This window comes from Rhinolophus hipposideros (genome assembly GCF_964194185.1).
Source record: "Rhinolophus hipposideros genome assembly, chromosome: 5".
In the NCBI taxonomy this organism is placed as follows: Eukaryota; Metazoa; Chordata; class Mammalia; order Chiroptera; family Rhinolophidae; genus Rhinolophus; species Rhinolophus hipposideros.
This window is the reverse complement of record NC_138051.1, coordinates 63,977,828-63,992,029: the sequence shown is the minus strand read 5'-3', so window position 1 is coordinate 63,992,029 and position 14,202 is coordinate 63,977,828. Positions and strand designations below refer to the sequence as shown.

The 14,202-nt window shown below is 46.4% G+C and overlaps 1 protein-coding gene across 2 annotated transcripts in view; it reads right to left on the bottom strand.

Annotated features, from left to right (window-relative positions):
• Positions 1 to 1,868: 1,868 nt before the first annotated feature.
• The window catches only part of SAMD4A (sterile alpha motif domain containing 4A), a 214,799-nt gene continuing 202,465 nt past the window's right edge, over positions 1,869 to 14,202 (bottom strand). For both annotated transcript variants that reach the window (XM_081049869.1, XM_081049870.1), the window contains 2 exons: positions 11,313 to 11,396; positions 1,869 to 6,261 (listed from right to left, as the gene is read on the bottom strand). In XM_081049869.1, the coding sequence (XP_080905995.1) occupies positions 6,233 to 6,261; positions 11,313 to 11,396 (113 nt within the window). In that variant the 3' untranslated portion in view covers positions 1,869 to 6,232. The remainder of the gene's footprint in view (positions 6,262 to 11,312; positions 11,397 to 14,202) is intronic.

The following is a 14,202-nucleotide window of genomic DNA, read 5'->3' as shown; positions in this document are numbered from 1 at the left end:
AATTTAGTACATTACTGGGGGCTTATAATTTTTTCTTTTACTTTTATGGTATTTTACAACAGATTTGGACTATGTGGATTGGAAATAAACAGCCATCACCATAAGTAGAGTCACAAATGGTTTGAGAAGCACTTGAGTGTGCTGGGCTGAGGTGCCCAGGGAAGGGCTGGTTTCAAGGACGGTGATATGTGGATAGAAGCCAGTGGACGGTATCTGTGAGATCAGTGCTGGAGTGTGATATATATGCTAGCGTTGGCCAGCGGAAAAAGGGAAATGGACAGAGGATGGGCTGCCACACTGTGCTCTGGGTGGGCCAGCTCCACATCTTTCTAGAGGAGGATTGGGTTTTGGTTACGCGTGAGACAGATTTTCACTGGCCTCACCTCAAACTCTGGTGATGATAGATTTTGGAAAGATTGGGAGTCAGGGCCACCAACAGATGGAGGAACTGTTGAAGGGACCAAACCAAGGTGCTTTCATGAGTTTGGGTTCTCCTCTTTGTATTGGTGGATCAGCACCTTTCTCATCAGGGTGGAGGGCATGAGTGTGTAGAACCCATCTGTGCCCCTTCTGGGCTCCTGAGTCAAACGCATTGCAGCCTCTTCCGAACCAGTATGCTATGTAGGTGTTAATTATCCCTCTTTAATACATAGAATTCAATCTCATTCGGGGAGGAGGGGGCTGTTAGAGGGAGTCCTAAAAGCTTTACTAGATGAATAACCTCTGCTCCAGGATTGAACATTCTGTTGCAAAGTTGTTGGTGAAGAGCTACAACTGTGTTGATAAAAATGGCTAACTAACCCTGTTGCAGGCATCGGGCCGAGCCCTTTATGTTCCCTCTCCATTCATCTCACAATGCTTACATTTACCCTCATTCCACACATTTCAAAAGTGAGGCTGGACTTTTCTCTTGTACACTGTCCCCCCGTTCCCTTTAGAATACTGAGTCATATGGTGAGATGTAGCTCATTTGGGTTATAAAAATTTAACTTCAGGAAGACTTTAACATCTCAGCTTACGAGGCATTTCTTCGTGTTTCTAGGGACCGTTTTAGATTTTGCATGTCTCTTGAGCAGCTTGAACCTAGGGAAAAGGGAGGTGCCCTGCGGTCATTGTCACAGTATTAAGCTGTGGTTGCCTCAGAGAAATCTTACATTACTGGGTTGCTAAGTTTTATAGTAACTTAGTTACAATAACTTTGATAGCCTATGTTTTAACTTTTCTTTTCTGGATTAGAGGCCTAATTACATAAACTTTGAGTATCAGAGGCCAAAATCAAACCAGACTCAAGGCTCAGAGAGGTTAAGTACCTTGCCCAACATCACACAGCCAAGGAATGCTGGAGCCAGAATTCACACCCAGTTTAGTCTCTCTAGCTGTATGCTTTACTGACATTATTTAGAATTTATATTAATATATATTATATATCACACTGGAATTAGAAGTATTGGAATGAGATTCATGCTATGTGTTGTTAAAACCCCAAGCTTCCAAGGACATGCTGTTTCTTTGTGCTGTGGTCAAGAGAGGAAATATGATTTCAAAGGCATTGGACATGGAGAGTAAGTTATCAACAATATCATCTGCAGGGTTAAGAGTTTGTATTTAGAAACATGCCTCTAAGTCAGGTGATGCATTTATTGGCTATTCTGGGCACAGACCAAACTGCGTAATTTTTATACCTCTCTCCCTACCTCTTTATTAAAAAAAGTGGCTCAGAGTTGAAGACATAGTTTGTGTAGAACGGTCAGATGGGAATAGTTTACAGAGATGCCATGTTGGTTCTTCCTTGGTGGCTTATTTCTATGATTCAGTTCTTGTTTTCTAATCAATCAGATTGACAAAAAGAAAAAAACGACACACACACCAATGTTACAAAACCTTGTATTAATCATTTCCCTTCACTTTCAATATAACGTTGATATGAAATATAGCCATGATTCTTAGTTACATGGGAGGAAATGAGTAATAAATACATTGTAGCAAGTTTAAACCACAAGGGTGTTTCACTGGTAACAACATTTGAAAACTGTACACTTGCAAAGAACAGCATCTTCAAACATTAGTATATCTGTATATCAGTAAAGCTTTTACATGTAACAAACATGCTATTTCCATATATGACAAATTTAAAAAATATGCATTGCTTGGCAACATGAACTAGGCAAAAATAGTTCTTTGTTCACTAACTTTATACAGGAAAACAGGACGAAAGGCATGCATGTACAATAGGGATGCCTGCACGGGGCATGCAACAGAAGAAAGCTTTTTAAAAATCAGCTTACATTAGGCATAAATACATGAGGGTTATATATTAATAAGGGAGGAAGTCTTCTGTTTGACACTATTAACATTCCTGTTTTCTTCCTATTCCTCCCAGAGGAATACACATTCACCTTTAAGTAAAGATAAAGGAAATACAAAAAAATAAAACTCACTTTGCAAACATCTCAGATGACTTGTAAAAAAAAAAAAAACAACATTAGTGTTATCACAGCCCCATGTGCAAATTGTCCTTCTGCAGGTCCTTCTTGTAAGAGGCACACCCAAGTGCCTTGGTCAGACTGTTTCTCTGCACCCGAGCTGGAGCTGCCTGCTACAGACATCTCCAGAGGGCTAATGAGACTGGGGCGTGCTTTTCCTCCCCTCACTGCCCTTCTGATTGCATGACTATGCATTCAGCCCAGCTCAGTCCCCCAGCCCAGGCTCCTGGTGAGATCTTAAGTCTAGCTGGGGAGAGCACATTTACAAACCTTTGCACCGGCAGTAGCTAAAAAAGGTGCAGAAGAACACAAGACCCAGAGAAGGCTCCCATTCCGTAAAAGGCAACCAATGACACCTCAAAAGAAAATCTTGTTTCCATCAGTGTCTCTTCAAACAAATGGGAGATGGGGGCTTAGCTGTCGCTCCAATCCTGAGTACCAAAAAGGGACGATTAATACCCAGGATTTGAGAGCTTGGTGCAAACAGCCGCCCTCTGCAGGCAGACCCAGCAGCGTCTATTTTGCTTGCTGGCCCTCGTTTAAAAAGTGAAACTCAAAAAACATGTGGAAAAAAACAAAACAAAACATATCAGCAGCAATGTTTCATTTCTTGTACACAGTTCATGTGTGTCTTCCTATTGTTTCTGGAAAGAAACCACTATGAATAAAAAGCACCAATAAAACATCATACATGATAACAATATCGTAGAACACCACTGTCCCTGGGACAGTGTAGAGATGCCAAATACACACTGATTAAATCAGAACAAAGGGGAAAACATGTAGTGAAATAGATTTTACTCTGAGATTTTTAATGTTCACTATGAATATAAAACAGTTGCATTTAGGGGTCAATGGGTAAATACAAAAAAAGGCACTGCCGCGTTATTACTAAATATCCGACTTCACAGCCTTATGCATGCAACTGTTCAATTCTTTTATAAATAAAATTCTTTTGCTTTAGGATTTTTAAATTGAGCTGTATACCTGCAGTCAACACAGGACACAAACAAGGTGGGGGCAGGCTCCTAAAATTGATCAGAACACTCAACTTAAAAAAAAAAAATTAAAACACTAATAGCAAAACACAACTAAGTAGATAAATCTATACATAGTCAATGAAAAATAAGCTTTTCTTTCTTTAAAAAAAGAATTATGTTGTTATTAATAACAGACTTTATCATGGTTACCAGCCATAGCAAGTTAATAAGTAACATATCCAAAATAATATCTCTAATAATCAGATAACCATTGTTTCTATATTCAGTGAAGGAATAAATAGAAATTCAGATTTGCAAATACTTTAAGGTCTTCCTTTTAAAGGATTCATGCTAATGTGATTGTGTTCACAATCTGTTTTCCGAACAACCCCCAGTCTTTATGGATATATGTGTTTTGCAGCAGATCTGAATGCTTTTTCACTTCTCCACGAGATGTGTAATACTATTGTTTTTTCCTCCTCTTTAACGTTCTTAGCATTCAAAAATCACCTTCGCAAACCCTCTGGTCTTACCTTTGGCCTTCAACATTTTTGACCTATTCTGCCCGCCTTACATGTGATCATGCATCGCAACACATTGCCCGAGTAACACTAAGCTTATTTAGAAAAGGGGTGTGGCAGATGAGTGTTAATGGCACTTGGTTAAAAAAAAATCAACTAAAAACGCTGCCTCTTTCTGCACATGGATTTGCATCTTTAGAATTTAGTCACCCAAGGAGAACTTTTAAAAAAATGCAATGTATGATTTAGTAGGTTCAAGCCTTCTTTGCTTCCTAAAGGCTCTCCTAGTTACAATGTCCCCAGCTTTTTAGACGTTAAAGGGACTTGAAAAGCCTTATTCCAAGGTCCAATGCCACCCAAGGCCACGTTGGGTATATACTTTTAATCTTGAAGGTAAAAGAAAGTTGTTTAGATTTCATTAAGGCTTTTAAAATCTGGGTTTACTTCATTAACTTTTTTTTCTTAAATAACCATAAACAAGTGCAGTGATTTTCATGGTCTGATCTTTTCAATTTTGACTCTGACTTCACTTAAAAAAAAAAAAAAAGGCACTAGGCTCACCCATTTCATAAACAGGCCTTATCCCATCTCCCTGATCTCGCCTCTGGCTCAGCATTCATAACATCATTTACACAACCCAATTTTCCAGTGCAGAGCACAACTCCTCTTTGATTTCTTCTGATACCCTCCATTGCATCAAATTCCAAAATGTACTTTCTTGCCCTTAAACAGAGCTATTACTTTCTGGCAGCGTAGTTTGTTAATCTCTCACCATGTAATGAGTGGCTCTATGACTCTTCTGTGTGGATGGGTAAATCAGCCAACCCCACAGCTAATCCCTAACCAATACCATGTGGACAGCACCAACATTCCCATCTTTCCCACATCTTCTTCCACTGCCCACCTGGGATGGGCCCAGGCCATGGGCCGTACATCTCACCACAGCTCTCTCTGCTACTTGCTGACTGACCATTTATACACTGTGCTGGGCCTTGTTCACCTCTTCCTCCTCAGCGGTGAGCGAGCAAAGGGGATGCAGCCCCCAGGCTCAGGTTCCTGTGAGCCAGTGTACTGTAAGTGGCGTTTTGAGCTCCTTATCTAGGTATTAATGCCTCTCATAAGGGAAAAATATCCATCCTTGCCTTTTCTCCTTTAGTGGAACTCGTACTGTGTGTGTGTGTGTGTGTGTGTGTGTGTGTGTGTGTGTGTAGTGAGTGACAGGATGAAACACCACAGTAGGGTGGGGAAAGCTCTCTGGGTGAGAAGCAAATCCAGCACAGAAAGGGGCCACCGGATTCTTTTAGAATCTCTAGGTGACCGGTGAGCAAACCCTAACGGATCACATGGGGCTGTCCTCCTTATGCCCTACTGAGTGCTCTACCCATTCTAACCACATCTTGTCTTTCAAATCCACCTCCACGCTCCTTCCACCCACAGGTGAGAGACAGACAACTCAGGCCTGCATCCCTCTGCCCAAGAAGCAGAGCTTGGCAGCCATTTTAAAAGATAACCCTGCTGCTATTATAAAAATAGAGGGGAAAAAAATGAATCCATATCAACAAATCCTTTACAAAAACCATAGTATGAAGAGAAGTTCTATCCAAACTCTTTACACATTATGTACCCTTTAAAATTGTTATGTAAACAATACACAAATTTAAAGTTTATCTGAAATTTTGTTGGAGGGAATCTCTCCCTTCTTGCCCCTGTTGCCATATGGCCATTTCCTGTGGCTCGATCCCAAGCAGGGGCCTCAGGGAAATCCAATGGGGGGGGGGGGGACATAAAAGCGCGAGCCGCCATCTTGCTTTGGTCACATGTATCGATGACTTTCTCCTGAGGCCGGACTATGAAGGCAGGCTTTGGGAGAAGGCTCCCAGGGCTTCTGCCTCCCTCCTATGTCTCTTATATCTCTTTCATGGCGGTACTTTTTTTTTAATACCCTTTCCATCCCTTGCATTCATTCCCTCCAATCCACCCCCAGTCTCATGTTTCCCTAGAGACCCCTCCCCACCCCACACACCAAGCCATCCCATGACAGTAACAAATGACAGAATAACCAATCCCAGGTCTACTGATATGTTTACAAGGACGACCTACGCTCTCACAAAATCAAAATGGGAGAGGGACCAGGGGATAAAAAGGCTGCAAAGTATCTTGGAGGATTCTGTGCAACCCTGAAGATGGCTGACTCTGGACCCGCAGCAGTCGATTTCACGGCCAGCGCGGTCGCTCTCATCTTCAGCTTCTAGATTGTGGAGGTCCGGTCAACCCCATCTGGAGAGAAAGGAGTAAACAGTGGCCACAGGTGAGCAAACAATTCTGTTCATGTCCACCTAGTCCAACAACATGCATGTTGGGCCTCCCAGTCTTTGAGGACAGATAAGGGCTTAATTAATTAATATACCCACCTACTCAACATCTGGGAAATGGCTATATTTTTTGCCAGGAGCCATAATGAGCGTGGGAACCAAGATGTAAAGACCTAATCCTCACCTGCTAGGTGCTCACATCTGGTCAGAACAAAGACATATAAAACCCACAATGAGGTATGAGTGATAAATGCTATAATGGTGTATGTAGCAGGCACAGCAGGAATATGGAGGAAGGAGTGTTTTAAGTCACCCTGGGAAATGAGGGACAGTTTCACAGAGAAAATGACTACTGTAGACGGTGCTGGTAGGAGAAGAGAGGAGGAGGCAGGAGAGGATGAGGGTGGGGAGGGTGTATAGGTGTGATGTTTGGTCATCAAATGGGGGGTCTGGGGGCAGCTTGGCGGTTTAGGAGGAAGGATGGGGGAACGGTGGAGTAGCAGGGGATGTGGCCAGAGAGGCAGGCAGGGGCTGCAATACACATACGGGTGGACCTGTCTAACTCACATCCCCTTTTGGGGAGCATCTCCCTGCCACCCCGAATCTCTGCTGCAAGACTGGGATGCGGCAGTCGTGACTCTGACCCAGAGCAGAACGGGGGATGTGTCTGACATAAACTGATCCAGATTCTCCGACTCAAGAATCTGATCAGCGGCAGAGACACCACAGTTAGATGTTGTACCTGGGAACCGAAAAATCCTGTAGGACTGAGAGAGTGCTGAGGCGACCCAGGATATGCCATGTCTATGTTGTGGAGAATTGGCGAAATTGGGCTCTAAAGGAAGCGGGGGATGTGTATGCCAGAGATGAGAGGCCATGAGTGAGACAACAGCAGGGGCAGCCGATGGCTGCCTGACCCTTTTTCAGTTTCTGCTTACACGTGGGAATTATAGGAGAGTCCCCAGAATCAGACCATCAGGGTCTTGTGTACTATGAACAGGAGCTTGGATGTCGGTAATCAGTGAATTATAAGCAATAGCATTACCAGATCTGATTCTAGAACAGTTTTCCTGGCGAGGCTTGTGGCAGGAAGACCAGTTAAGAGGCCCCTACCATGGTCCGTACGAGAGCTGACAAGGGCTTATCAGTGAGCAGAGAGGCATGGATTAGCCATTGCAGGAGATAAAATGTAGCGTCCATGACCACTGCACGAAGGCCATGGGCGGATGCAGGAGGCCCGCCTGGCTTGCTGCTATCCGAGTCAGCAGATGTGTCCCGTCTAAGCCTTGATGTCACGAACCTGGTCTACCAGATGGAGCATCTAGATTTACTAGGCAGGATTTAGGTGTGAGAGAGGCGTGGCAACGTGCTCCCGGGAAGCAAGGACCTGAGTGACATGCAGGAGTGCTGAGACCACTGCAGGGCTCTCCTGAGCTCCTCACGGGGGCTGCCAGGCTGGCGTCTCACCAGCAGGGACACGGAGGAAGAAGGTTTGGTATCAGATCATCAATCCCAGAGGCCCCCAGATATAAACTTCTAATCAATAACCTCCGTGGGTGTCAACTCGAGCCTCTTCCGGTCGTTCTCAGTGATAACTGGTTAGGGGAGCGCAGTAAGTGTGTTTATGTGTGCACATTCACATGGGTGCATGGGTGGCGGTGTAGCAGTCACCCCCTCATTTGTAGAAGTCCAATGCACACTCTTGCTGGGGCTCACTGGCCCACTCATTAATGTCAACCCCTCATAGTTGTGGAAATGGGGAGCTAGAAACCTGCAAATCTCAACTAACCCAGCTCCAAGTCACATTTTCATGGAACTCCCACCCTAGACCTCCTCCGCCGAGGGTGATGCTATTCACCTGCAGGGAAATGACCAACAGGTAAGTCCAGACTCACCATTTACAGTTGTGCAAGTTGTGCACTGCACAACTCCAGGGGATGCCCTTCACATGTAATCATGATAGGTTTTATAGTTATAGTTTTATGGTTATGACAAATTTCAAATAAGTGGCAGAACAGCATCTTGAGAAAGTGGAGTCATTTTCTAACGTGCACAGTCTCCACATCAGCTAGAAGTGGGGCTGTTGGACCCAAAAAGGAGGAAGGAGAGAAAGTGAGAAGGAACAGCAAGGGAGTCATGTGAAGCGCGAACCCCGGAACATCAGAGAGTGAACCGTGCATTTCTCGTCATGATATGAGTCACTACAGACTCCATTCTGCTGGGAAGAGCCTCATTTTTGTGTCTGTGAGTATTCCTGCCCATATAACCCGTCTGCAGGAGGAAAATAATGACTAGGCTTGGCACAGAGTCTTCCTGAACACCCTGCACCACCAGTCAGGAACAAACCCAAGAGAGCCAGATGAAAGCTTTAAATGAAGACTCACAAACCAAGCTGGCAGAGGCAACCCACCCCCAGGGCTTCCTCGGGGGTTCTGTTGGAGGGGCCTGAGGAAGGGAAAAGAAGAGATGAAAAGGGAAGGACGAAGAGAAAAGTGGCTTAAGACTGGCACCAGGAGGACAGCAGTTAGTGGACGAGACAGAGAGCAGAGATGTCAGCACGAAAGGAAGGGCCCCCAAGGCCCGAGGCCCATGGACCAGCTGCATTAGAATGGCCACCCTGGGATGTAGCGTCACAGGAACTTACACATCCTCCCCCACCTTTGGCATTCTCTCCCCAGCAAGGTCACCTTCCCTGGCAGCTAGAAGGGGTCAGCTAGCAGGGAGGTGCTGTCGTACTGGGAGGGCACACCACCAGTGTGCCCAGCTGGGCCACCCTGAACTTAATTTGCATTCTCTGCTCTGGAAACTGCTTATGAGGCTTCCCACCAGAGAGGATTATTGAGAGGAAAAAAAACCCACAGCAATTAAAAGGCTTAGGAGATTAGTAAGATGAAAACGTTAGCAAAAACACATCTGTTCAGAGAGGTTTGCTGTAAAAAATAAAAGAATGGGTTAAAAAATGAAGTGTTTTGAAGGGAAGCCTCCCTTTAATAGAGAGCATTTGGCATTCATGGTACTAATGAGGATGATATTCGTACTTCGCTGTTTGATAAGAGCTTCCAACATGTCAATTATCTGAGAAATATCCAGCCCTGAGGGGAAAAGCCAGTTCTCCCTGCTGACTTTCAAAGGCAGGGAGCTCCCCACCTAGCCGGCCACTGTCAGGTGGGAGGGCGGCCACTGTCAGGTGGGAGGGCGCTGGAGCTGCCTGCACTCGGCTGAGCTTGGCCTGATGACTCAGGGTCTGGGGGCGGGGTTCCCTTTTTGAACAAAGTTGAGAAAAAATCCACATACCACACATTTTATCCTTTTAAAGTGCACAGTTCAGTGGTTTTTAGTATATTCACAGAGTTGTGCAACCATCACCACGATCTAATTCAGAATATTTTCATCACCCCCAAAAGAAATCTGGTACCCTTTCAGCATTCCCTCTCCACTCCCACCTCCCTCCAGCCCCTGACAACCACTAATCTGTACTTTCTGTCGCTGTAGATTTGCCTATCCTGGAAATGTCATTAAGTCACAAATGGAATCATATACTGTGTGGTCTTTTGTGTCTGGTGTCTTTTACTCAGCATCACGTTTTCCAGGTTTATCCATGCGGCTGTCTGTGTCAGTACTTCATTCCTTTTTAAGGCTGAATGATATTCCACTGTATGGCTACACTACATTTTATTCATTCATATTCATCTGCTGACCACCCTTTGGGTTGTTTCTCATCACTCATCAGGGCTATGGGTGTGCTGACCCAATCTCCTCAGTTAGCTGGAGAAGAGGAGGTACCAGGGACAGACCAATGATGTTTCGAAGTTTCTAGGATCTGAATGGTCGAGGAAGACAGCAGTGGTTGCAACTGAGTTCCTGGAAGCCCGGGGAGGTCCCAGAAGGAGCTGTTGGGGCAGCAGCCCTGAGAGGCCTGCAGGTAGCTCCCCCCGGTACTGAGCGGAGGCTTCCTCTGGGCTGTGGAGAGTGTCATACAGGCCAGGTCAGGTGGGTGCCGTCCCCGCCCTCTACTCTGCTCCACGAAGACCAGTTATCTGCCTCATTATTTGGTTTCATGATACAATTGTGTTTGCAGAGACTAAAAATCGAAAAAGCCCTGGTCAGAAGGACAGTGCTCTCTGGAGTGGTAGCTGATGGCACCTCTCTCCCCACCGCTGCCAGATAGCATAGATTTTGGCTCTAGGTGTGCTGGGGTGTCCAGACGGGAGAGGGCTATTGGGAAGAGTCACAGGAGGCCTCTCTGGATTTCCATGACTCAGAGCCTCCCCGGACATTGGCAGGAAGGAGCATCCACCTCTCCTCCTGCCAAACGTCCCCAGGGCTGGCGGCCAGTCCAGGACAGAGAAAGGCACCCATTTAGTACAAGGAGGGCACTGAAGGCCTCCTGGGAATGTTGTGATGATGCCGGGCTTCAGACCAAAGAGATGGTCTGAGGGACGACCTGCCTGCTTCTGGGAGCTCCACGGGGCCACTGCTTTGCTCATCACAGGCACATCCAACTAGACCGTCCCTGTCACACTGCAGAGGACACCTCAGATTGCTTGGGGCTCTAGGCATTGGGGAAGCCATTTAGAACAGGGAGATATAAATGCAAGCAGGATTTTTGTTTCAAAAATTCTGTTTTTAGTGCAAGTGGGAATATGCTTGGCCCAGACTGGGGATCTGGTGCCGAGAAGGAAAGAATACGATGCTATGGGGATGTTCCCACTCTAGTCTGTGTCTTGTGTTGCTGACGCCTCCAGCTCCCGTATTCCGCTGGGACAACTGCTGAGGTGAGACTCCAGTGTGCACTGGGGGAAAGTGGGCAGCCTCCGTGTCTAGGTCTCCCTGACTCACCCCTCAGAAAAGGAGGAGGAGTGGAGCGCTGGGGCACGCTTGGTGTGGTGGGCTCCCTGTCCTCTGCCTTCCCCTCCTGTGTATTGCTTATCCCCCCAAGCTCCTGCCAGGGCGTAGAAGCAGAAGGCTGGTAGCTCTTCCAGGCATGGAGTAACATACAAGGATGGCAACACTCACCTCCCAGGGCGTGCTCGGTCATACTGAGGCACAAGGACTCCAGCCTGTTGTTGATGTCAGGTTCAGTCACAGGAAGCTGGAATTCTGCAGGGGACAAAGGGTTATATGTTGGTGACAGGGATTCTAAAAACAGAGAAAGTATGCACAGTGCCACCTCGCTCCACCAGCCACGGTAAAGGTCTGCTGGGCCTCCCTAGGAGGACTTGTGCAGACTGTCGGAGCCAGCATGGAGGGCAAGGGACACCAGTTCAATCAACCTCTGCGTCAAACTGACAGAATCCACTATGAACATGTGTGGCTGGAAGAAAACTGGTGGCTAAAAATAGCTGGTCATCGTAATAGTATGTCAGTACTCTGCTCAGAACAGTCCAGTAGCTTCCCACCAGAGTTAAGCCAACCTCCTGCCATGGCCTACAAGGCCCCTTAGAGTCTGGCCCCTTGTTACCTCCCTGCCCTTGTACAGCTCGCCCCTCCTTCGGTCCACCCCAGGTCCTCTTCTACCCCAGGGCCTTTGCACTGCCACTCCCTCTGCCCAGAATGTTGGTCCCTGGACATTTCTATGGTACCCCCCTCTCTCTGTTGTTCTGTTTCTGATTCTATAGTCTCCTTAGGAAAAAACTTCATATTGATTATATATGAACAGATCTTTTCTGTCCCCATCCATTTCTTCTGCTTTATTTTTCTTCATAACCGTCACAACATCTGACATAGTATTTGCTGCTTCCCCCAGTTGAATGTTTGCTTCATTGGAGTAGGACTTGGCTCTGCTGCTGGTACCTAGACTGGGCCTGGTGCACTTCTGCTTTGTTATAAGGAGCTGGAAACAGAAACCACAGCCTGCAGAGTGCCTCTTCTGAGTCCAAGAGTGTGCCGGGAGCATGATTCCCAAGTGGGGCTCAGAGAGGCTGAGTGGCCCATCAAGGTTAGCCAGCTAACGCAGAGCTGGGACAACCACCTCCATGGGTCTGACTCCAGAGCCGAAGCTCTCCTGCACATAGCAGCAGCTGTGGGTGCCCATGAACACTCAGCCTCAGGCACTGAGAAGGAAGCACTGAGATGTCCAGTCTGCGGGTTCCCACTGCCCAGGACAATGCTGTTTACATTCTAACCACAATGCCCCCGCTACCACCTGGACCCTCCTTATGTCCCCAGGCTCCAGTCCCTCCTCCTCTGAGTGGGAGACAGCTCTTTGGGGACTCCTCCTCTGTCCTACCAGGGTCCCCACTGTCAGCCTCTCCCCCAGGCCCTCATCCTGCGGAGCTCTTGAACATCTTTGACTAGCTTGGAAGCACCTTGCAGACAGTGACAATGCTTTTGTATTTCTCAGAATCTCCCATAATACCCCACCATGGCCTTCTGCACACCTCAGACATGTCTGCTGACTGGTAAAAAATGGAGCAAGAAATAGAAGGAAACTCTGACCATTAAGAATTGTGAAGTCCTATGGAGGCGAGGCAGAAAAGGAATCAGCACTGGGAGTGACTGGGAAGTCTCAATACTGCCACTGCCTCCATATGTGACCCTGGGAGCTGTTGTCTTTTTCCAGCTTCCCCTATTCTACCTGTCAAGGATCCCGTGTCCCAAACTTCAGGCCATTCCTTGCTCCTTCACATCTCCACCAGGGGGCGCTCGGGGCTGGGGGTTGGGGACTACCCATGAGATTGGTGGTTTGGTGGGATAGGAAGTTGAAACCAATGGCTCAACCAAAGTATTTGTTTTCCTTGACTAGTAACACATTTAAATATTTTTTGCAATCTGTGTTCCCCATTACCAGCTCATTCAGAGGCAGATATCGTTTCCATTATTTAAAATTCTCAAAGAGAAGGTTGGCAAAATGGATCAATATAAAAGGCACTAAGGAGCAGATAGCGTTTCTGACACGAGTTCCAGCATCAATGGGTCTGAAGGACAAGTGTGCCAGATCATGTGTGGATAGAGGCCAACTGGGCTTTCAGGGAAGTTGAGAGGGAGAATGCAACGGTCACCCCATCCCCACCCACTGGTTGCTCTCAAGAGTAGGGTTGGGGCAATCAGACAATCCAGAGGGAAGAGTATTTTAGCATTTTCATCCATTCATGTGAAAATCATATGCATGCAAAAATTAGCAGCCTTTAGGGTGTGAAATCTATAAAAGAGAAACACAATTTTATATATAGCCAGTTAGCAAATATGAAAAAAAAAAACCCTCAGCAATTATAGCCATCCATATGCTCATTGTAAAATTTAGTTTACTCTCTAGCACTTCCCTTTAAACAAACACTGTGGAGAGATTTGGATAAATAAAGATGCTCGACATTTGGAAAGAAGCATTTCAGCTGCAGGATTTCTTGCCAACACGCAGCAAAATGCCATTTTCCAAGCTTGGGATTGCGTGTTCCAAAAAGGGGGCTGAGAAATGCGGGGCTCTTTGCTCCAGAATCTCCAAACCTCAGTGGCTGCTCTTTTAGGTTGTAAGTTGGCATGCTTGCTTTTTATTCTCCAGATCTTTCTTCTGGCGTTCTGGGGAGTCATGCCCCCACCACTCTTAGAATGGCTCTGAAAAATTCTAAGTCTTGGGAGAAACCGTTATGTTCAGACTCCCGGGTTTCCTAATAGTGTGACTATTTGTGTATTTGATAAAAACAGATCGGTGGCACCTCCCTGCACATACAAGACAGAGGGAGACCAAACTCGTAGATAACAGTTTCCATCTCAGACTAGGAGCTCTCAGCCACGTGTGGCTTGGTGGGCAGAGCTCTCAAAGCTCCAGAGGAGCATTCGGGCAGCGCCTGCCCCATGGGCCCATAGTAACCACCAGGCCAACTCTTGCTATGGCTCCTGTGAACCTAAAGAACTCATTGCAGTTATCCTGGGCCAACATCTCTAAAGGACCAGGCAGACGTAGTTTCCA